General features: G+C 35.7%; 1 protein-coding gene across 1 annotated transcript in view; it reads left to right on the top strand.

The window, feature by feature from the left end:
- dally (division abnormally delayed protein) overlaps positions 1-21,562 on the top strand; it is a 156,090-nt gene extending 134,528 nt beyond the window's left edge. The window contains exons 5-7 of the mRNA XM_090413514.1: positions 16,001-16,124; positions 16,844-16,991; positions 17,742-21,562. Of these exons, the coding sequence (XP_090269640.1) occupies positions 16,001-16,124; positions 16,844-16,991; positions 17,742-17,917 (448 nt within the window). The 3' untranslated portion in view covers positions 17,918-21,562. The remainder of the gene's footprint in view (positions 1-16,000; positions 16,125-16,843; positions 16,992-17,741) is intronic.
- Positions 21,563-22,103: the final 541 nt, after the last annotated feature.

Genomic DNA, 22,103 nt, shown 5'->3' with positions numbered 1-22,103 from the left:
GGTTAGACAGAAGACTGACAGGTCTGTAGCTTTCAGGGAGTTGGGCCTTTTTTCCAATCTTTTTGATTGGTGTGACATCTGCTATTTTCCATGTTAAGGGGAAATACTTGAGTCCGAGGATGGCATTAATTATGTTGACTAGATGTACAATGGCTTTTCTAGGGAGTAGTTTGATTATTTTGTTTGTAATTCCATCTGAACCTGGAACTTTATTGTTGTTCAGGTGAGTTGTGATATTTATAACTTCTGTTGGAGAAGTAGGTGTGAGAGGTTCTAGGTCATCTTTTTGATGTGTTATGGCCTGCCTGAATCGGCGGTGAATCTTGTAGATGAGATTGATGTTCACATTTTCATAAGAGGGACTGCATTGAGTTTCCAAGCTGTCCGCCAGAGCCTCTGCCTTTTCCTTGTCAGTATGGACTATTCCCTTCGTGGTCTGAATTGGGAGTAAAAGTTGCCTTTTAGTGCGGAAGGTTCTCAGGAACTAACAAATGAAGTTGTCTTCTGGGTTTAATTTCGTTAGCTTAGATTCCCATTTTTGGTTTCGATGTTTTTGGAGGGCTTCTCGGACTGGTCTGTTTAATTTATTCAAATTTGTTTTATCTTGAGGGGCTCTTGTGTTATGATACCGCTTTTTGGTTTTGTTTTTCAGTCTGGTTAAATCCATGATTTCCTCGGGGATCCAACCACTTGGGTGAAAGACTGTAGTTTGGGTAATTGACTTTATTGCTTTTTTGATTTGACTGGTAAAGTTGTTTGCAGCCATTTCTATCTCCTGTTTAGTGTGAATAGCAGGGACTGGGCCAATGTGATCAGGTAGGATTCTGGAGAGTTTGTCCCAAGATATGAAGGAGTGGGGAGGGGAGAATTGTTCTTGCGTACCGAGTTGAAGCAGAATAGGGTTGTGATCGGACGAAAGTTCATTTACTGTTTCCAGCTGATATTGGTATCTGATGTTTTTGAGGATGACTGTGTCAAGTACATCTGAACTTCCAGCTGAGCTGTGATGGGTGGGTTCCGTGGGTCCGGTTACAACAATAGAATGTTGTGTTGAGTAATGATTTAGAGTTCGACCTTTGTCGTTGATTGTGGAGCTATGCCAGGCTGTATGTTTGGCGTTAGTCACCAGCCATGATGATGGAGTCTGTGAAGCCGAGAATGGTGTCCAAGTCAGATACCAGTAATGGAATGCTGGGTGAATTATATACAGCATAGATTTTGATACTGACAGCATTGTTGGTATGAACTTCAATGCCTGTTATCTCTAGGTTCTTGGTTTGTGGATTGGTCAGAACATTGTGGCTTAGGTAGTTTTTAATGTATATAGCTGTTCCTCCTCCGCTACTGGTGAGTATCTATTTTGTACATAATATAGTTCCGTAATTTGGGGTTATTAGCTGGCCTTAGATGTGTTTCATTTACCAGTATTATGTCAGGATTGTGTCTGTGAGAGAACTCTTGTAGTTCTAGGATTTTGTTATTCAGTCCATTGGCGTTCCATGCAGTGGTCATGAGAGAGTTGGGATGGAATTTTCTTTTATTCATTATTGAGCACTGTCAGAATTGAGTGGGTACCTTGTAGAAATCTTTTCGTGGAGGATTGCGAAGGATTTGTCATACTGAATTCTTGTAGCATGGTAGCTAGTGAGGCAGTTAGTACTGATGTTAGATTTGAGCTTATATGGTCATGAGATGGAGTAGCCTTTGTTCGTGCTGCCTCTGCATAAGTTTTAGGCATTTGTTTCCTTTCTTGAGTTGTCGAGCTGGAGATAATTTGGACCGGGGTGTGACTTGCACGGCTGTCTTGAGCATCGCTGAAAGGTGTTGGAAGGGTAGTTTTTGCTCACCCTCGGTTATTTGGGTGTGTAATGCATCCCTTGTAGTTGGCGAGGTGAGGTCCTCCACAGTGGGCGCATTTAGCTGATGTGGATCTTGGCTTTGTACACATGACGGTCTGGTGGCCCTCGCCGCATTTTAAACACATGTAATTTGCCTTGCAAAGTTTTTGGGCATGGCACTGCCCAGCTGTCGACTTCTTCCTTAGTGGTTCAGTAGAAATTCTGAGGCCACAGATCGTTGTCAGTTCATATATCTCTTTCTGTGCCTTATCAATTTCTACGAGTACCAGTGGCATTGGCCGTTTATCTGCCCTGAGCATCCTGCTCACTTTCACTGGTGTTAGGCTCCGACTCATAAGGTCGGCAGTGAAATCTTCACAGGTGACACCTTTGGTTACCCCACGAAGTACTACTATGAGATCCTTTTCACTGGATAAAACAAAAGCGTGATATGGAAGACTTTTGTTATCCATTAATCTTGTCAACTTGTCTGTAGTCAGTGACTGAGGCTGGCTGGATTTTGACTCCATCTTGATTTTTAGCACAGGAATATGAGATTTTATGTTCCCTAATGGCTGATGTGACAGTGGTCCATTTGTCCTGGTCCCTTAGTATAACAGGTGGAACCTTTTCGGTGTTCCTTGGGACATCTGATGTTGGTATATCTTCATCCATCTGGTCTTCTATAGTTCTTATTTTGTTAGAGTGCGCTCCCTGAGAGTTGTTTTGACAGGGGGTTTTTGGTGACAGAACAGCAATGAGTTCATCTTGTGAAATCTCATCCTCCTCCTCCTCTCCATCCTGATCATTAGAGTGAATGTATTGTTTTATAAATCCTGGTCAGTCAGATTCTAATTTGCCTATTATGAGTTTGAGTACCTCTAGGGACTGCTCCTTATTAAGGATCTGGATCTGTTCTTTGATGTTTTCCATGTCAAAGTGGCGATTTACTGCCAGCAGAAATTGGTTGATAGCAGTGTAAATAATCCCGCAGGACTTGAAGCCTGCCATCAAGTGTCCTGTAGACTGAGTTGGTCTACTAACAAATTAAGTCTTGTTCAAACCTACTAATTGGGGAAAAGGAGTATCAATATCTCACTTGGCCACAGTTTAGAAACCTACCGTCCTATAAAACCTTAAATCCACCACAGTGTAGAGATAAGGTGTTATTGAGCTATTAAAGCTCTGATCATGGCAGGAGGGTAACAGCAATAGCCGAGCCTCAGTTAGAACTTCATTGGCTACAGCATTGCCATCCATTACCCTCCAAGGGTATTGGACTGAATGAATCAATCACTGCAACTCGCGGTCGATTAGGTAGCTCTTTGTTATTTAAAAATGGTATCTTTATATAAAATTAATTATTTTTAAACCATCTTCCTTTCTAATTAAACATTTTTGAATTTAGTTAAATACTTTTTTCAGTTTGAACGTTTTTTTTTTTTTTTTTCTTTCTTTCTAATAGCTGAATTTATTTATTTTTGTACTTGCAAATCAGTGCTCTTTAATTAGTCAAGTTGGTACAATTATTCCATTTTCCTATTGTTCTTCCTTCAAGTTTAGAAAACTGCTAGAATAGTGATTTAGATTTTATTTCTTTCTCGCGAAGGGACTTGCATTCTTCAGATCACTGCATACGTGTTAAGCTCCCTTGAAGTCCCATTAAGAAAACAAACTCGTGGAAAACGCTCAGGGAGTTCAACACCTTCATTTGTTATAAAGCCAGATGCAGCGCCCTCACTCGACGTACCATGAAACTACACTTCTTTCACGTTAATTATTGTGATTTTCCACCGGAAATCAACATTAGTACTTAATAGAATCCCAGAACTCATCGCAGATGGTGCATTCTCGATCACGTGCCTATTATCTTTCATCCATTCGGCATAATTACTTATTTCTTGGATTATTTTTGCTAACCAACCTTATATTTTGTTTCTTGTTATCCGCCAATATTGACGGAATTCATTTTCCGTCCGTCTATCTGATTGCTTTTGTAATTGCTTAAAGAGGCAATTCTTCGATCTGGTTACAATAAGCAAACAATGGCGTTACCATGGCAACACCACTGTACATTGCACTCGGGTTTAGATCCAATAGGAAAAACAGCAACAGACCATTGATTTTGAGAAGGCGTGTATTTGCAGTGATGGTGGACGGAGTGTGTGGGGGGGGGGGAAGGATACGGCGATCATACGAGGATGCTGGCAGAACTAGAAACGCAACAGTAGCTGGTCAGTCTACTAAAGCTTATAGGGGCATCTTAGAGTTCTCCGTAGTTGGTGCTTTGGGGGCGATAAAACGGCATGAGGTAGATGGGGTTGCTCTAACACCACGCGAAAGCATTGATTTATTAGATCGGTAGTGGATAAAGACGCTATAGGGATGTAAAAGTATTTTGAAGTGTTCAGTGGGGTGAACAAGTTCAGCATGCATCGAGGGAGGAGGTAGAAAGAAGATAGTTTATAAGAAAAAATTTTGCCGTACAAGTCTGAGCAATTTCAGGACCTGAGCACCTAAGATGACCACCGGATTTAATTAATTTGTTATCTATTCCTGCATCTAAAAACAGATATTATTCTTAATATTTGTTGTTGACTATACAGCCTCATAGTGATCACTTGCATTGCCACGACTGAAGCCCCCTCTTTCGTAAGAATTTGAAAACTATCTTCACCTCATTCCCGCTGGCTTTCTTATAATAGCAAAATAGATAATTGCAAAGATGTATATTTAAAATTTAGTTTATTTCTTAAAAATATTTTTCTTCGACTGAAAAAAATCACAACGCTAAGTTTTTTAAGTAGATTACTAAGAATAGATTGTAACCTTCTTTATATTGTTTAAGAGAGAGAGAGAGAGAGAGAGAAACAGTTTAACAAATTGCTGTCATTAACATGTGTGTTTACAACAAACAGATCATTCGCTACATAACAAGAAAAAAACATCAGATACCAAAAGACAAGTTTCAGCAGCTAATTTGTTGTTGTCAAGACTGGTCTTTTGGTGTCTGATATAATTACAGGATACGAGGGTGGGTTTACAGGGCTGGAGATAGTTCAGGTGCATTATTATTATATATAAATATATATATATATATATCATTAAGTAACTGATTGTGTCGAAATAATTGTTAAAAACATACTTATTAAAGTACTGAATACTTGGAATTTTCGAATATGATGTTAACACGAATTTTAACACAATGTTAGGCCATTTTTTAGCTTTTTTAAATAGTTGTCTCAACTAGTCTAGCGTTTCATAAACCGTTTTTGAAACCGTGTTAACCCTACGTAAAAATAACTTTTTTCACGAAATCCTTACGAAAAATTTTATTGAAATATTTAATATTTTTAAAAGCAAATGAAGTGTTTTTAAATTTTAATTAGTTTTAAAACATTTAAGACATTTGCTTTAAAAAAAAACAAAACTGTCCTGATTCTCAAGAATTATTGGTGACATGTTTAGCTTCCAGAAACATAAATTTATTGCTTTGTCTTTCTTTTAATGTCTGTAAAATATCTGCGTATATTTTATCTGTTCCCCCCGGTCTTTAAAAAGTATGTAATACACCCACTACAAACCGACAAGTGACCAAAAAAAAAAAAAAAAAAAGCATAAACAGCAAGCAAATGCATCGCGAAATACGTGTCTGAATGTTTGTCCGATGAGTCGCGCTGAAAGATCAAGTTTCATCGATCAAGTTACACGCGAGAGGGGAGTTTCAAATGTTCGGACGTAGCCTTCAAAAGTGCGTTCACTTTCTTTGGTAACGAATGGTAGTTGTGATGGGGGGGAAGAGAAATGAATGTTTGTTGCTATCGACGCCCAAATGTGACAGTTCGCAGTAATTCCCTTATCTCCTGCATGATCAACAAATTCCCATTCGCTCACAACTTCATCCAGAAAGGAAGAGATCATCGAGCTGCGTGGAATAATTCTTTTCATACCCCCCCCCCCCCCCCGAGTGAAAATAGATGTGCCAAATTTTTCGTTATTTTTATTAGTTATTTCACGGGAAACTTCGAATTTTTTCCACCAGAGGGCGCTACGCGCACGAGAAAAAGCGGCGAGTTGGGTTTACTTCGAAACACAATTATCAAGTTCCTACACTTCCTTTATTTATTTTTTATTAGGAAAAAAAGAGAAAACGTCTGCTATATTCAATAGCAGCTAAGTTAAGATGGACAGACGATTTTCTAGATGTAATCATCTTGAGAGCCCTATCGCCTTCGTTTTATTGTACGTACTGTAACTCCCTACAACAATACGTGGTTTTCTGGGTTTTTATTTATTTTAGTTTGTTGTTCACTCAATGGAAAGAGCTTGCCAAATCCTATTGTCATTCTGTACATTTCTGATATTTTAATTTTTTATTTTTGGCACGTGAACTTCTCCATTTTTATGTCGATTTCTGTCTGGATTATTTGCCAGCCGTCTGTCTGCCACGAAATGCGTGACACGTGCATTTGTCGCGTGGACAAATGTATGAAAGGAAATGAACATTTAGTTCAACGTTATTGGACCACAAGTAAGCTAATTGTTGTCACAACGACCACTCAGTAGAAACGTACTATATGCGCATGTGCAGTTTAATACATTTTTGCTACAAATTTTAACTTGTAACATATTTCTATTTTCGTGTGGAAAGCCATTGACATAAAATAAAATACTATGTAACCAGACATTTATTAATACATTGAAATACTCAATCTTAGGTGAATCACTTCCTTTATATATATGAATTTATATCGTGGGTGGATTAGATATATTTGAGGCAACCTTTAAGGGACTAAAAATCCCACCTTTCCCGGACTCTGTGATCCAGCGAATGCTTTCAAAGACTTGTTGGGTGTCAGCGTTTGCAATATCATTTCTTGAACGTCCAACTCACCCACGCAGGGGCGTATTGGATATTAAGACTGTAATTTGTCTTTTAACCTTAGCTCATCATTAATGGTGGGTTTCGGGGTGTCGGCTAACGGAAAGGGGTGGGGTGTGTTAGCGTTTACGGTTCACCGTATCCCCGTGGTTATGTTCGAGACCCTACTTATTTTTCTCATGAAAAGTGGGTTGTCACGCTCTTGCGATGGAAAATATACTACCCGACCAAAAGTAATGGGGAATAAGTACATTTAATAAATATTTATTAAATAAATATGTATTAAATATTTATTAAATATTTATTTTTAATTGAATGGATACAAAATCGTGAAGGGTTAGTTTTGGTGACGAAACGTAGGAAGACATTCCAGTTTTCAACTCCGTAAACGCAAAATTATCCACCGTAAGAGCACGTGCGGTTCATGCATATGCTAGATAACATTAGAAACCCGCTAGATGGCGGGTGTTTTATCTACCTCATGGAGTTTCACCTAGCACGCCGCAGATAGCGCACTCAACTACAGCATTAGTGAAATGTGGAGAATACGCAGTCTGATTTCCAAATAATGATTGTTAAATGAGCGCCACCTATCAAACGAAAGACGGGGAATGGAAATGTGGCATATCTTTATTTAGGATTTCAAACACAGTTTATGTATGATCTTCAGTATTTTTGTAGCAGGGAGATAGACAAACAAATAAAGAAGCAGATATCGATCTTTATAAGAATTGGCTCTAAAATTTATTATCTTCTTCAACACATTTGTTTCTCATCACTTTTCTGCTGTATCCTCTACGGGCAAAGATTTATATCTCTAGATCTGTGTGTTCAGAGGTCGGTTTGCCTGTTTTGAGGACGGAAATCCAGAGTTTCTGGAGGGGTGGGGGAACCTACCACCTATAAGACCCGGCTGACTCACCAATTGATTGAAAAGACTTCAACGTCGTAGACGGGTTCGAACCCGGGTTTTGCCAATCAAATGGTTCGTTTATACCAACTGAGCTACCGAAGCTCTACTATTTATTAAACTTAGATTAAAAATTCACTGCTTTTAATGGCAGGAATATTGTATATTGTACGTTACCGAGTGAGCACATTTAACACCGCACTACTTCATCATTCTTACATTAATTGGCTTTTAAGAATAGCCAGATACCAACTAGAAAGATAACAGGCAACTCACGATTCAGCCCTTTAATTCAAGCGTGCGCTGTTTTCTGGTTGCCCAATGATGTGATGTGGCGCTTTGGCCCTTAGAAATGGCGATAGAAGTAAGTCGCTAATCCTTCCGCTATCAATCGAATCTACCCTGGTCCTTTCCTCTCCCACTTGGGGATGAAGATGCGGAGATCGGCAAAGGATTTAAAGCCAATTATCCTGTGGGATGCCAACTTGAAACAGATAAAAAAAGAAAAGTCACTTGTCAGCATTTTAACTACTGCAGGTCTTGTGCGGTAGGATTGGCGGGATTGTGGACATCATGTAGGTTGGGGGGGAGAGAAGTTTTCTCTCCCTAGAGAGAGAAAAATAATTGCTCCCGTATTCACGTGGAAAATATTTTTGAAACCATTGTTTTATTTGCTACAAATGAATACGAAAAGATAACCGCGACTGTGTCGCCATCTACAGTTAGTTGACGAAACTAGGTAATCTCTCAGCGCTCTGGGGATAAGATTTTCTAATAGAATTTCTGCTTTTAAGAAATGGTAGTGATTGAGTTTGCTATCAAAGCGTAAAAGCTCTGGGCCAGCGTAGTAGTCGCACACCACTTTTATTTTGTTTCTTGGCTGAGTCATTCTTCGTATCCTTTTGAATGTGCCATTTTTAGCCACTCAACGAGCCCTATCATCAACATTAAAGTAATTTTCTTTCATGTTCCTGTGCAATAGCATCACAAATGACTGTATGTAAATGAGCTAGACTCCATTACCTATTAAATTTAAGTCTCGTAGAAGATGCGGTGCCAGGCTCCCTCTAGTGTACACATAATATTGTTAGTGGTAATGGAAGCTCACAGAACACGCTAGTCGGTAAATCTGTATGTTAAACTTTGCTAATCTGTTTGGATGTACTTTCCACTAAATTTTCTTAATTTTCACTTTTAACAGTTTCTTAAGTTGTAAATGTGCAACTTGAAAAAAAAAAAAAACCGTTTTTAGCAATTGACACCCTGTAAATGATGCTGTTGTTGGAACTCCGTCATTTGTTGTTGTGCTCGTAGTTTTCTGATTGTATTTACGTGCTAACAGTGAAATGTACACTTGCCAAATAGTTCATTGTTGTGTTGGTTGCTAGTACTTTTCTACTGGCATTATACCAACAGCGAAATATACAATACGTGCCAAATAGTTCATTGTTATTGTTGTTGTACTTTTCTTTTGGCATAATGCCAAGAATGAAATACACAGCACGTGCCAAATGGTTGATTACTAGCCATTACTGAAAATTTTCATCTACTTAAAATCTCATTATTTAAAAAAAAAAAAAAAAAAAAAAAAAAAAAAAATTGAGAATAGCGATTAACTTAATGAACAGCTGTTTAATCTTTTTTTTTTTTTTTTTGAAATTAATTGTTAATGCTTTAAAACTAAATAAAAACGAGCCTAAAATTATAACCTTTTAAATTTACTATTTTGTAGCAACATTATCTAACATAATTTAACTTAAAAAAATTAAACACGCCATTAATAATAATAATAATAAAATCCAACATGGATCGCTTGCTAATTGACTGAGAATTCATTATTGAAATTTTGACGTATTTTTCTATTGTTGCTGCCTAACAATACTTGAAAAACAGCAAACAATCAGATTGGAATCGCAATAGTAAATACTCGGACTTTTTTTTTTTTTTTTTTGCTCGAGTAAACTTGGGTTTGTTTCGTCAGCTATCGATTGGGGTGGGGGATAAAACTCAAATAAACCGCAAACACTACTGTTCCCTGTCCGGTTAAGATTGGATTCACTGCTAATTCCTAGTTTGAATGTCACATGTGAGAAATTTGCAAGCCTGTTAAGTGTACTTAGCAAGATGAGATCCCCGGCTGTTCTTTCCCTCGAGTGAAAAGTGAATCGTCAAGATTCTGAAATGTAACCAATTTGCTAATGCACCTTGTTTTATTTCACTGAGAAGACTTTTTGTTTTGTTTTGGCAGATTGGTAGGCAGCAGTTGTGCGCGCGCGATGTTTTTGTCCGTGAGAAAAAAGAAAAGAAAGACGCGGATGTTTTTCTTTCTCTCACTCCTTAAAAGAAAGATACGAAAATCCACACTAGATAGTTGAGTTCACGTTTGCTAGACCTTTCCTTCCACTGTACCAAGTTCTCTCTCTTCAGAATTTTTTTTTTTTGCTGGCAAGTTGCGCCCATTCCACCCACTATTTAAGGGGGCGTCTCGTCCCATTCGAAGTCACTTAACAGGGCAGATAATTTTAAGACCGCTCATGCCATTAATACTTCCCCATCTCCCGACAAATGGCGTTTTTAGTTACACAACCCCAGCTGGATTTCGAAGGGTGTAATATTATCATAGACAACAATAGATTTAAGGTCCGGTAGGTGGCGTGACTGTTTGCCTATAAAAAAAAAAACTATTGTTACCATAGGCAACAGTATTCTTAAAATCTTGTCCGACGTATCATAAGTGAGAGTATACTGTACTTAAAATATTTTGTCCGGCAGGTGGCGGTGAACAACAAACAGGAATTAACGTGTTTTTTTTATTTTTATTTTTTAGATAACCTGTCATAGAGAAATTGCTTAACGTTCACAAGCTTGTAAAATATTTTAGCACGTAGGCCGATTCCGATGTTGCTTATAACGAAGCTATTTTTCTTTCTTTTTTTTTTTTTGTTTTTTATTCTTTTTTTAAGAATCGGGAACTTGTCAAACCGCCCCACTTGTATTACGACAGTCTGGCTCTGTCTTAACTCTTTCTCCCAACACCTTGAGAACCACCACGGCTTTTTTTAAAAGCCCAAGGGCAGGTAAGAGAGTGTGTTGACCTCCAGTCCGGTGCGTCTGTAGCCAGACAACCTTTTCTGTCCTTTCCCTTTCATTTATACTGATAGACGGCCCATAAACGGCCAACTACCTCATCTCGGGTAGTGTGAGTGGAAATTTTAATAAGCAAATAGCCTCTCTCTCGCTAACGCGTTTGATTCAAGCACATCGCTGACTAATCAGCATTCAAAATACTCCCCTTACACAACCCCCCCACCCTATAGTTTCATAAATTAATTACGCATCTCCCCAAGAAAAGCTGCTATGAAATAAGGGCTCTCAGTATTATCAGCTATAAATACCTACCCAGTGAGAGATTGGGAGAATGTAAAAGCGTGAGAAATAATTTGGAATTTCGCCTCGTTGGATGATAGATCAAGAGAAATATTTTTTAACAAATATCAGTAATTTTCGACAACACCCAGTTACAAAGTGCATGCAACTTAGGGACTCTGAATTTAGATAAAAAAAAACACACTAGAAAACAACAATAACAGTTTTTTCGTCATCGCGATTGTGTAGTCATGGTAACGCGAATGATTGACATTGTTGAAAACAAGTGGTTATTTTTCGAATTCGGTTATAGTAGCAGTGGAAGCAAATTAAACTGGAAAATTACATTCATACCAAAAAATAATAATAATTTCAGGTAATAATAATAATATATTTCAATAATAATTACCGATTAGGGGGAATCTTTTCTTTTCCCCCAATTAATGCGTGCCTTATTCCCCATCAGATCCACTCTATCAAAATCCCACGATCTTAAAATTTTGCTTCGGTTACTATGGCAACTGTTGTCGTAGACATTGTATTTCAATTGTTCCCACGTTTGTCAGAATTCCTTATTTTTTTTCCCCCTCATCCTCCCCGCTCTTTTTTTTCTAACCGGAATCTTATAAATTTTATCGTCTCTCTCCCCCCGATGTCTACGCCATTTTTTTTTTTTTTTTTTTTAAATTCAAGAAAGCCAGACTGGTTTCTTTAGGAACAATAGCATGGGGGAAAGGCAGTAAGAATGGGCGTTCTTATGTTGTAATGGTTGTCCTGGCAACACTAAGGGAACGTGACAGGGTTTTATGTGTTTATTTCGTTTCAGCCTTACTTTTCAAGGTCGTTGTTAATAATCTTCGGTGTGAACATTGGCGGGGGGGGGGGGGGGGGGGCTCTTCAAATGTTCCTTTAAGTCGTGTTTTTTAAGCTCCAAAATTTGTTTTAGAAGTAAAATTGCATTCCTGTGATCTTGTTGGGCGAAAAATGTTTCTTAGTAATCTGAAATATACATTTTTTATTTTTTAAACACACGAATAGTATTATGGGAATACTAACCATCAGATTACTTATAAAGTAGACGTACTGGATTATTATATGTATGGTCCACTAGATGACAGTTGTGTCGTTTACCAGTGGAATGTGCTTGTTTGTAATTGCATTAAGCATTAGGTCATCTGCTTGGGGGGGTCTTGTTAGTTAGTAGAAATGTTCACTTTTTTTTTTTTTTAATTTCGTTATTGTTTATTTATTATAATAAATTCCACTTATCAGGTTAGTTGGGAACCAAGTAACGAAACTCATCTTAGGGGATTTTTTTGGGCAATATAAAAAGTTCATTTCAATTTATAAAGTTATTTTAAAAATATTCTCCTAACCCAAGATTCTCCTAACTCTGGAATTCATTAAGATACTGAAAAGTAGCACCTGCTGACTTAACTGCTTTACTCTAACAATTGATTTCTTAATTTCAAATTTTGTTGTCACAAACAGCATTACATTCAAGATCAATATTACCCTAACAATCCTATTTTTCGAATACGATCTATTCATAGATCTTTTTTTGACCAAAATTACTTTATACTTACACGAATACATAAAAATATTAGTGGTGCTGTTGGGCAGTAGATGGCGTTGTGTGTAGATGATGATGGTAGTAGTTGGTGGAGACGGAGAGTTGTAGAGCGCCTTCCCTTGGTGAGTCCTTGGAGGTGTCACGTAATAATAATAATAATAATACAAAATAGGATTATTATGGGCCACCTAAGGATTCTCAGAACTCCTCATAGGAAAGGGTCTCTACTGCACTACGCGCATCTGACCTAAACACACACACACACACACACACACACACACAAAAAAAAAACAATGTATATACTGATTAGGGAGTGTTGAGCATGCAACGCCCCCTAGTGATGGAACTTTCCAATATTTTTTCTTAAAATGTGATTTACGGTATTTATTGGCTATTAAATATCATTAATTCTTGAAAAGGAATAAAAAAGTTACATAGACCATATATATTGATTTTTATATTAATTTTTATCTGCTTTGTAAAAATCTAATATTTCTTATTGTAATTATTACAGCATTTTCTATTTTTTTTCCCTTTTTTCCCATCTCATTTGTCAGTCGAAATGCACCGAGAACCACATTTTTCTATCGTTTCCTCTTTCTTTCTCTTTCCCGTTCGTATGCCATAACATCCACCTAGATCCATCCGAGCTGAAATAGGAGATTTATTTTTCGGACTTCCCAAAACTCATTACCCTCCCCCGCATGGCAAAATGATGCATACAATTCCCAGCGATAAATGGCGCTTTGATGAATACAGAGGCTGTTCCCAAAATCGTTCTGCTTCCCTCGTTTTTCTTTTTAAAGCTTTTTCGATTGTTTATGATCAGAACATTTTAGTATGTTTTCAGTTGTTGCGAGAAAATAACCAGACCACTACCTTGTGTACAACTGTTATGATTAATGATAGCAAGAAAATAAAAAAAAAAAAAGAAAAAGAAAAAAATGATTTTTGCTCTTAAAGAAACGTAACACAGCTTACTCCATTACCGTGTGTGTGTGCATAGACCAGACTTTCGTTATTGGTCTTGTACTTGATAGAAACTTACGACTTCCCCTAATGGCTTTGTGCCGTTTTATAAAATAATAATAAAAAAAAGACCATTCTCTGGTCATAAGATATCCCAAAAATAACTAAATTCAGTTGCAATAGGGTTAACATGAAAGATATGGACATCGATACCGTATATTAGGAGCGATTCGCAAAATGCGAAACAACGTATCAGGTTAGTTTTTGTTCTTCCTTATGGCTCTGTCAACAATCAATCAACTGTTGGTAGTTGATTGATTGTTGACAGCCGTTGCGAAAAATATCAACAGTTGTTGATAATTTTTGCAGCAAATGAACGAACAATATCTAGTTTTTGGTCTAAATTGCTTTGATGTTAGTAACGTCTCTAAATAACTAAATTTCAGCGAAATTCGTCAAGCAGGTGAAGGCATTATTTCAATACATGTTTGACGTATTTATTAAATTAAAATTAAAAATTAAAAGCAAACTGCAAACCAACTTTTTTTTTTTTCATCCCTACTACTATACCGCCGTCTATCGGTGGGTGTATAAAACTGCTATTTCAAAGCCTTACCGGATTTCTTGGCAAAATGACCGTTCAAATCCGAAGGTTAAATCTTTTCGCAGGGTAGCTTGGAGATGTTTATAGAGAGACAGAAAAAGAAAATAAAACCACAAGCGTACGGAGCTCTCAAGGGAGTTACGGACAACTGACTCAGGTACATGAGCGACACACTGAACTGCTCTTGAAGGCCTGATCGATAAAGGGCCTCACTCCTTACGAACGAAATGAGCTGGCCTTTTAACCACTGCAAGGCCCAATTTATAACTTCCGAAGTTTGTTTGTGTGTGTGTGTTTCCATTTATGAATTTATTTCGTGGGCGGTTGCAGAACTCTTAAAATAGTTTTGTTGCTCGCCTAGTATGCAACGATATATCCACAAAAGAATGGATATTATTAATCAGGTATCGTTTGCACCGTTCCCGTGGTATTTGTTTTTTGAGACGATGTTTGGAATTGCTAAAATGTCTTCTCGTGATTACAAACCGCCAGCCTGTGGGGAAGAATATTTTAAAGAAGAAGACGTTAGCCCTTCTTAGAAAGAGATGAAAACAGTTACGAGTATGCGAGGTCAGATTTCCCAATATGATGTATGCAAATTGCACTGTTTTTTTTTTTTTTTTTTTTCTATCAACGATAGACTGTTAGATAAATCGTGGCGCGTGTGTGTGTGTGTGACCAGTCCTGTTTTTGTAAGCAGTAGAAGAGTATAAAGGTCGTTGACTGCGACTCGGAATTTTTAAAGCTGTCAAGACCACTCTAAGTTACTGTCCGTGGAATTTTAGCTTGGAGTTGGTTGCATGTTGGAGGTGTCTTTCCTGGAACTACACGAACACACTGATGGAACGAACGAAAAATAAAAATAGCTGTTTAGAGAAAGAATTTCATATATTTTAGGAATATTGTGAAACTATTCTAAGGACAGCTATTAATGGTGTATTTTTCTTTCTATCTCTCTCTCTCTCTCTCCTATTTTTTTTTTTTTATATAATCCTGGTCGTCGGTAAATAAACGCAAAAATAGCATCGAAATCACAAAAGATACTTGAAATAACATTCCATTAGCCATCACGCGAACTTTAAATCTAATAAACGTTATGGAGCGACCCCTGGTGTCAAATATGCACTTTGCATATCACGTGCAGTGATTGAAGCTATGTTTAGGGATGGCGTCTTTTTTTTTTTTTTTTTTATGAGGGATATGGAAACGATACTTAAGGGGTGGGGAAGATGTGTCTAGAATGATTTCTTATCTCAAAGAAATCAAAGTATTTTTCTTAGAAAATATTCATAATTCTAACTTCTAAATTTTTAAAATGATTTTAAAAATTAAAATCACTAGACGGCGCTCTCTGCCTTGTGTCATTAGGCTGTATTGTTTTTAGTTCATCTGATTTGCTCTGCCTTCTGTTACTTAAGAACGCATATGTTGCATTTTTGACTCATAGATGGCATTGGGGTTTTTATCCAAAGCGAGTTACTTATTTCTTTATAAAAAGATTTTTAAAAAATCGAAAATTGTTCAGTTTTTATCTATAATTCGCTGAAATATAAATAAATTTACATGAAAATAAAAAAAAAATTGAAATATCCAGCAATCCAAGGAAAAAATGTTTTCATTGATCACTAGGTGTCGCTGGAAACTAGAAAAAATTCTGAGTAAATGCAAAGTATTATTTCGATTGCAAAGGTTAGGGTATTCCGCTAGGGGGCGGTGTCTTTAGATGGTTATATTTTCACAATATATTACAGATTTAATTTTATGTTGCTCTAACGCAAACCCTTAACGATGTGTCAAAGTTAACGAAGAAAAAAAGAATTCATTATTCGACATTGATGTTTAATTTTTTCGTACCTAGGTACGGTAAAACCATCGTTGGAGTGGGCATCAGCAGCCAGAAGTACAATCCAGAGATGAGGCCCCCAAAAGTTCGAGACCCCACAATAGCTACTCTAGTGGACAAACTAAAACACATTAAACAGGTATGCTTTCCCAAGAAGTTTCTTTTTATTTATTAAATTTATTATTAATTTATTATTATTATTAAAATGAAATATACTATTATTATAGTTAAATTTCTTGTAGCTTGTTAATCTCGTTACAGACAGCCTTAATTATAATTTAAAATCACAGATTAAATGCAATATAGCACGCGATGTGTTTACCCGGATGGAAATCCACTAGCAAGAATTCATTGTTATGCACGAGGAGTTACGTAACAATCCGGGTTAGCGCTTGCTGTAGTTCAGCCACGTGGCTTGTTCTTTACGGTTTTTTTCTATTTTTTTTATAGTTTGTGGATTTCAATCTCATTAGCATACGAATTAAGTAAATATTGTTTTGCATCAGTATGTATAACATGCTATTTTTAATTGTTTAATTACATCTGCGTGGAAATCGACTATTTTTCATTGATATTACAACGAGAAAACCACCAGACTTTTTTTTTTTAACATGAGCTACATTGCCTTTCGTTCCACTTCAACTTGGAAGGTTTGGCTTGTCGCAAATGTGCATAACAATAAACTTGTTTTTTTAGAGAGCAGAAGAGAAAAGCAATTTACAATTTTAATGGAGACAATCAAACGAATGTCTCGGTGCACAAGATAACATAATTTCTCCTGTTTTCTCATTTCATTAGACATAATTACTTGCTCATCAACATAAATTACAAGCCAAGAGACATTTTCTTTTCCTGCAGGCTCTTACCAGCAAGATAACTTCCATACCGCAATCGGACTCCTCTATTATTGTGGAGGGCAGTGGAAGCGGGGGTTGGTGGCAACACAGAAACGTCGACGACGAAGATTACAACGAGGGCTCAGGTAGCGGGGATGGTGACGATAGGGGTGAGTATTGGTTAAGAGTTTGCGCTGAGAGTTTTTTAAGGGCCATGGTGGAAATATTGTCATAATATAGTTTTGATGCAGTTCTAAATTTTTAGTTTTAAGTTTAGTATTTTTCGATTTTTATTTGTCAATTAAAAATTTTTAAATGTTGAAATTTTAATTTCAAAATTTTTATTTTTAAAAATCATCAAAAGTTAAATTACATTTTTACATTAAAATAATTTTAAAAATTTAAATTTAAAAATGAATTAAAATTTTTATTAAAAATTTAATATTTAAATTTATTTAAAATCCCTGTTAAATTGAAGTAAATTTTAAAAAAATGCAAATATTTTAAACTTTAAGATGTTAAACATTTAAAGATCATTAAAAGTTAAATTACATTTTTAAATTTTGTAAAATTAAAAAAAAAATAAAATTAAAATTGAGAAATGAATTAATTTTTATTTGAAAAATAGCTTAAATATATTTAGATTAAAATGAAATTTTTATTTGTAAATTTTTATATTAAAATTGCTTAAATTAAAATAATAATATTATGTAAATTATTAAAATTAAAATAATATTAAAATGTAAATTATTAAAATTAAAATGTATTTAAAATCTCTACTGTAATCTAAACGTAATTGTACATTTAATGTATTTAAGATTAAATTTAAGATAATGTGCAATAATTTAAAATGTTTAACTATCTGTTAAAATCGGATGAGTCGTGTTAATAGACATTTTATTTTATTTTTTCGTTTTTAGGGGCCAGGGTGAGAGGAAGTAACGGGGATTTCGACTTCAATGGAACTGACGGCAAAGGCAGTGTAAGCATCAATAAAAAAGACGGTGCTTCGTCTATACAACGCACCTCTTCGATTTTGTGGGGTGCACTAGGACTGATTGTGCTTCTTATAATGGAGGATCTGCACCCCCACTGAACAAACTGGTTGGTCCTGAGCAAGTGCCGAGGTATTTTTCTAAACGGACGCTGAATAACCAGCGAGGACTGTGATGGTCTCCAAGAAAAAAAAAAAAAAAAAAAACCCTCCTCTTTTCATTCCCCAATTTCCCGATGAGACCACAAGAATTAAAAAAAAAAAAAAAAAAAAGCTTGGACATGAAAGAAATTTCATTCGCCACTGCACTCAGATTACAAGTGAAGTTCCCCATTAAAAAAAAAAAAAAAACCGTATCAGTGCCATGTTACCGAATTCTGTGCAACAAGATCACTCCGGACTCTGTATTGAGCGAGTGTTGAGTATTTCCATTGTCGCCTCAAATGCTACACAAAGTATTTAGAATTGTTGCTTACTCCTGCAATTTCACTGTGTTGTCTGTAAATACTACCATTCAAATTGCTATCTTTATGTTCGTTTCATAATCGCGCCAGTTGACTGAACAGGTATTCATTGTTACGTCATTTTGCGCAGGTTTTTCTCGTTCATAAATTTGCTGTTTTTTTTTAATTTTTTTTTTGAATTTTTAACGTACTAAGTCGAATTGAGTCCCTTTTTTATTTTTCATGTTCACGCCAATGTTATTGTCTCCCCCCCTCCCCAATGCCCCCCTCGCTTTCTATTTCAAAGTAGTCTCTATTTGCAAAGAAAAGACTATTATATATATGCAGGTGTCTCCATGTTTTTTTTTTTTTTTTTTAATCAATAGAGAGCGATAAATGTGGGATTATTTTATAAGGGTATTTAGGGAATCGGAGTTTGTCCTCAGAGGGACAAATGTCCCATAAAGGGAGGGATAAAGGATAGTTGATAGTCCCAAAACTTATGCAAATTATCGTTGAGTCCCCCTTAAGATTTTTCTCTTTCCTTGTTCATTCACTACCGCAATCATCTTACATTGCTGCCAGTTTATAAACGAAAAAAAAAAAAAAATACCACCTCCAATTTCAACTTTCATCAACTAGTGTAACTAACGCCATCTAGAGTAAGAAAGTTGTACTACGCACTGGAGAGCACTTGTCTGATGCAAACTAAGTATAACCAATATATAATAATGTAGCGTGGTAGTACTGTCTATTTAAAATCGCACGGTTAGGCTGTGCAAAGTGACAGTTCCCTCATTCGTGTGTAGACCACGACCGTTCTTCCCTCAAAGGGATAGGCAAGTGTCTTTTCAAAGTCATGTTAACTCCCTTCTGGTTTTCTCAACCTGCACTGGTTTTCACATACGTTGTTTCTCCTTTTTCCGTATCGAGTGCGCCGAACACAATACCAATGTAATTTCTTCGTCCACCACTAGATGGCGCGCTCCTTCCGACTTCCAGTCGTTATTTGTGCAGCGAACTAATAAAAAAATACATGAACAAGGCCTTTAACTCTTCTTGAACAAATATATATTGAGGTGTTGGTTAGGCTTCCTTTTTTTTTAAATTTTTTAGGTACTAGAAGTAAAACAAATTTGAATTGTCAGGTGACAATGACGTCACCTTCATACGTCAGATGTTAGTCAACCAATTGAACCGATCTGTTGGAGTTCATCTGTCAGAATCCGTTTTTTCGCTAATAAAAAGGAGGGATGTGTCCTCCCATCGCTAGACTGCATTTTTTTCTATTTCTATTTCTTTTTTTTTTTTTTGATTTATGGTAATTTATCATTTAAGCTTTATTTCCTTTTTACTTCATTTCTGTGAAATACAATGCATTCCTACTTCTATAATACCGGCATTTTAATGTGTTAGCAAAAAAAAATAATAATAAAAATGAATTTGTGATATTTATATGTAACATAGCAAACCTAAAAAAAAAAAGGTTATAACAAACGGTTTTGTATAGGTTCTCTGTGAGTATGACGGAAAAAGTGTGTGTATGTATTGTGACTAGTTAGTGTACGAGAGGTTCCTAAGATATGCCAATCTTCTATTTTTATGCTGGCGGTGCTAACTGGTATATATATATGGGATCCACCATACGAACATTTCAGGTTAGGTTAAAAGTTAAAAAAAAAAAAAATTTTTTTTCATAAATTTTATTATTTATTTTAAATGTCTAATTCTCCAATCTTATAAAGTCCAGTATTTTTAATTATGTACTCATTTTCATAAAATTTTAAATAAATTATAAAAATGCTATTTCTTAAATGAAAATTATGTGATGATATTCAATATTTTAATTAAAATTAATAAATTTATTAAAAAATATTTAACCTTTTTGTTGACTTCGATACTAATGCGTATTTAGATAGTATGTGAAACCGAATTCAATTTTAATGACATACACATAGAAGATTGGGATATCCGTTTACTCTATGTATTTTTTTTTCTCTGAAAGATGCAATTAGTGAGACATGACATAGTTCGATAAATGAAGATGATCAAATAAAGAAAATAAAAGATCTGGGATGCATATATAAAGCCAAATTAACTGTAAATACAGGGTTTGATCTGTACCAGTAATGGAAGGCATTGCACCTATTTCTTCTAGATATTCTAATCATTTGCTGTATTAAAAAAAAAAAGCCAATTAGGTTTTAATTTCTGCACAGATCTGTTGTATTTGCTGGCATGTAGTGAGTGACCTTTTGGCTGACAACCAGATATGCTGTTTTGTAGCTAATTAACGAATCTCCCATAGAGAAGTACTACTTGTTTTCTGCTGTTGTCAAAATCAATGTTCACAAATGTAAGCATTGGGTACGTAGCGCCATCTACAATCACCGTTTTTTTGTTTAATTTTCGAGTTTTATTGTTGAAAATTTTTTAACGCCAGATGGCAGCAGCAGAAAATATTGAGAGCTTGGTAAAGTTCGATCGAAGTACAAGCGATCATATATACACGTTGTTCAATTAACTTTTGATGTGCCTTATAAAGGAAAAGTATCCTGTCTTTTCTACTCATTTGTAATCTACAGTTATTTGAAATCTGGAAAATGAAAACTATCTTTCGAAAAATGAAAATTACAGTAAAATTTTGTCAGTTTCAATTTTTATCGTTTTGCTTCCAAACTTAACAATGAACTTGAATTACCGATGTTTGCCATTGTTGTAAATTTTAACTGTTTATTGTCAATTTCGTCTGCAAGGCAAAATTGCGAGACGACTGTTTTATTGTTGCGTAAGCCTTTTACGATATTTTAACGAGTGAAATAATCTGAAGGGAAAAAAAAAAGCATATCATTAAACTGAATTCTACGATAGCAGTGCCTTTTTTATAAGACATGCACCGATGCGAAAAAAATAAATTACGTAAAACATAATTTGTCTCAGGTTAGGTCGAGTTTCCAAGTTTGTGATTTTGGACTGCATACGTCACTTCCTTTACTTCAGAGTTTTGCCATCCATCAAACCCAAGCAATAACTACATAAATCAAACAATTACTTGTTTTTTCCCACCTTTTTTATGGTACAACAGGGATCAAAGCTCTCTCTCTTATCATCCTCACGAGTTTTCCTTGACCTTATTAAAAGTCTTGTGTTGTAATTGTTACCAGTCAGTCTAGTTTGTTGCGATATCTGGCCGTCAACCAAAAGTCACTTTTTACCATGCTGTTTTCCACTAGATCTTAGAGTAATGAATTGAATGGAATGTACAGACTGTGGTTTTTACTAGTAAAAAGCAATGTAAATGGTTTGACTTGTTTATTTCTTTTTCTTTTCTACTCACGCACACATACACACGCTAACAGGATGACACCAAAGCTGATAATTAACGAGATAAAAAAAAAATCTATCTATAGTACATGAACAAGATTTTTGCAGAGGCTGAACTTCCAAGGTCATCTAAGAAAAATAGTGATGGTAGGTCGAGCTACGCATTCCCAAGAGGCTACGAGTTCGGCCAAGGCTGCAAATTAAAACAGGGTTTCCTTCTCGCAAAGACAGAAGAAGAAGAAGAAAAAAAAAAAATACTTTGTAAATGTTTACCCGAAATTTATATTATTATTTTGTTTATAATATTGTAAATCTAAACGTTTTTAAAATGTTTCTAGTACTGACTTCTAGCTCTGTTTATTATTAGAATAACTTCAGAATATTAATGCATTTAATTATTCAACAATTAATACATTTTTGTACCATTGCAAAAAAAAAAAAAAATCAAAAGTTAATCTTCAATGTTCTTATATAATTTTAAAGCTACGGCACTATTTGCATATATCTGTCAAGTATATGAC

Source organism: Typopeltis vanoorti, chromosome 24 (assembly GCF_054136105.1).
Source record: "Typopeltis vanoorti isolate ZY-2024b chromosome 24, IOZ_Tvanoo_1.0, whole genome shotgun sequence".
Classification (NCBI taxonomy): domain Eukaryota; kingdom Metazoa; phylum Arthropoda; class Arachnida; order Uropygi; family Thelyphonidae; genus Typopeltis; species Typopeltis vanoorti.
The sequence above is the reverse complement of the archived record's forward strand: the minus strand, read 5'-3'. Positions and strand labels throughout refer to the sequence as shown.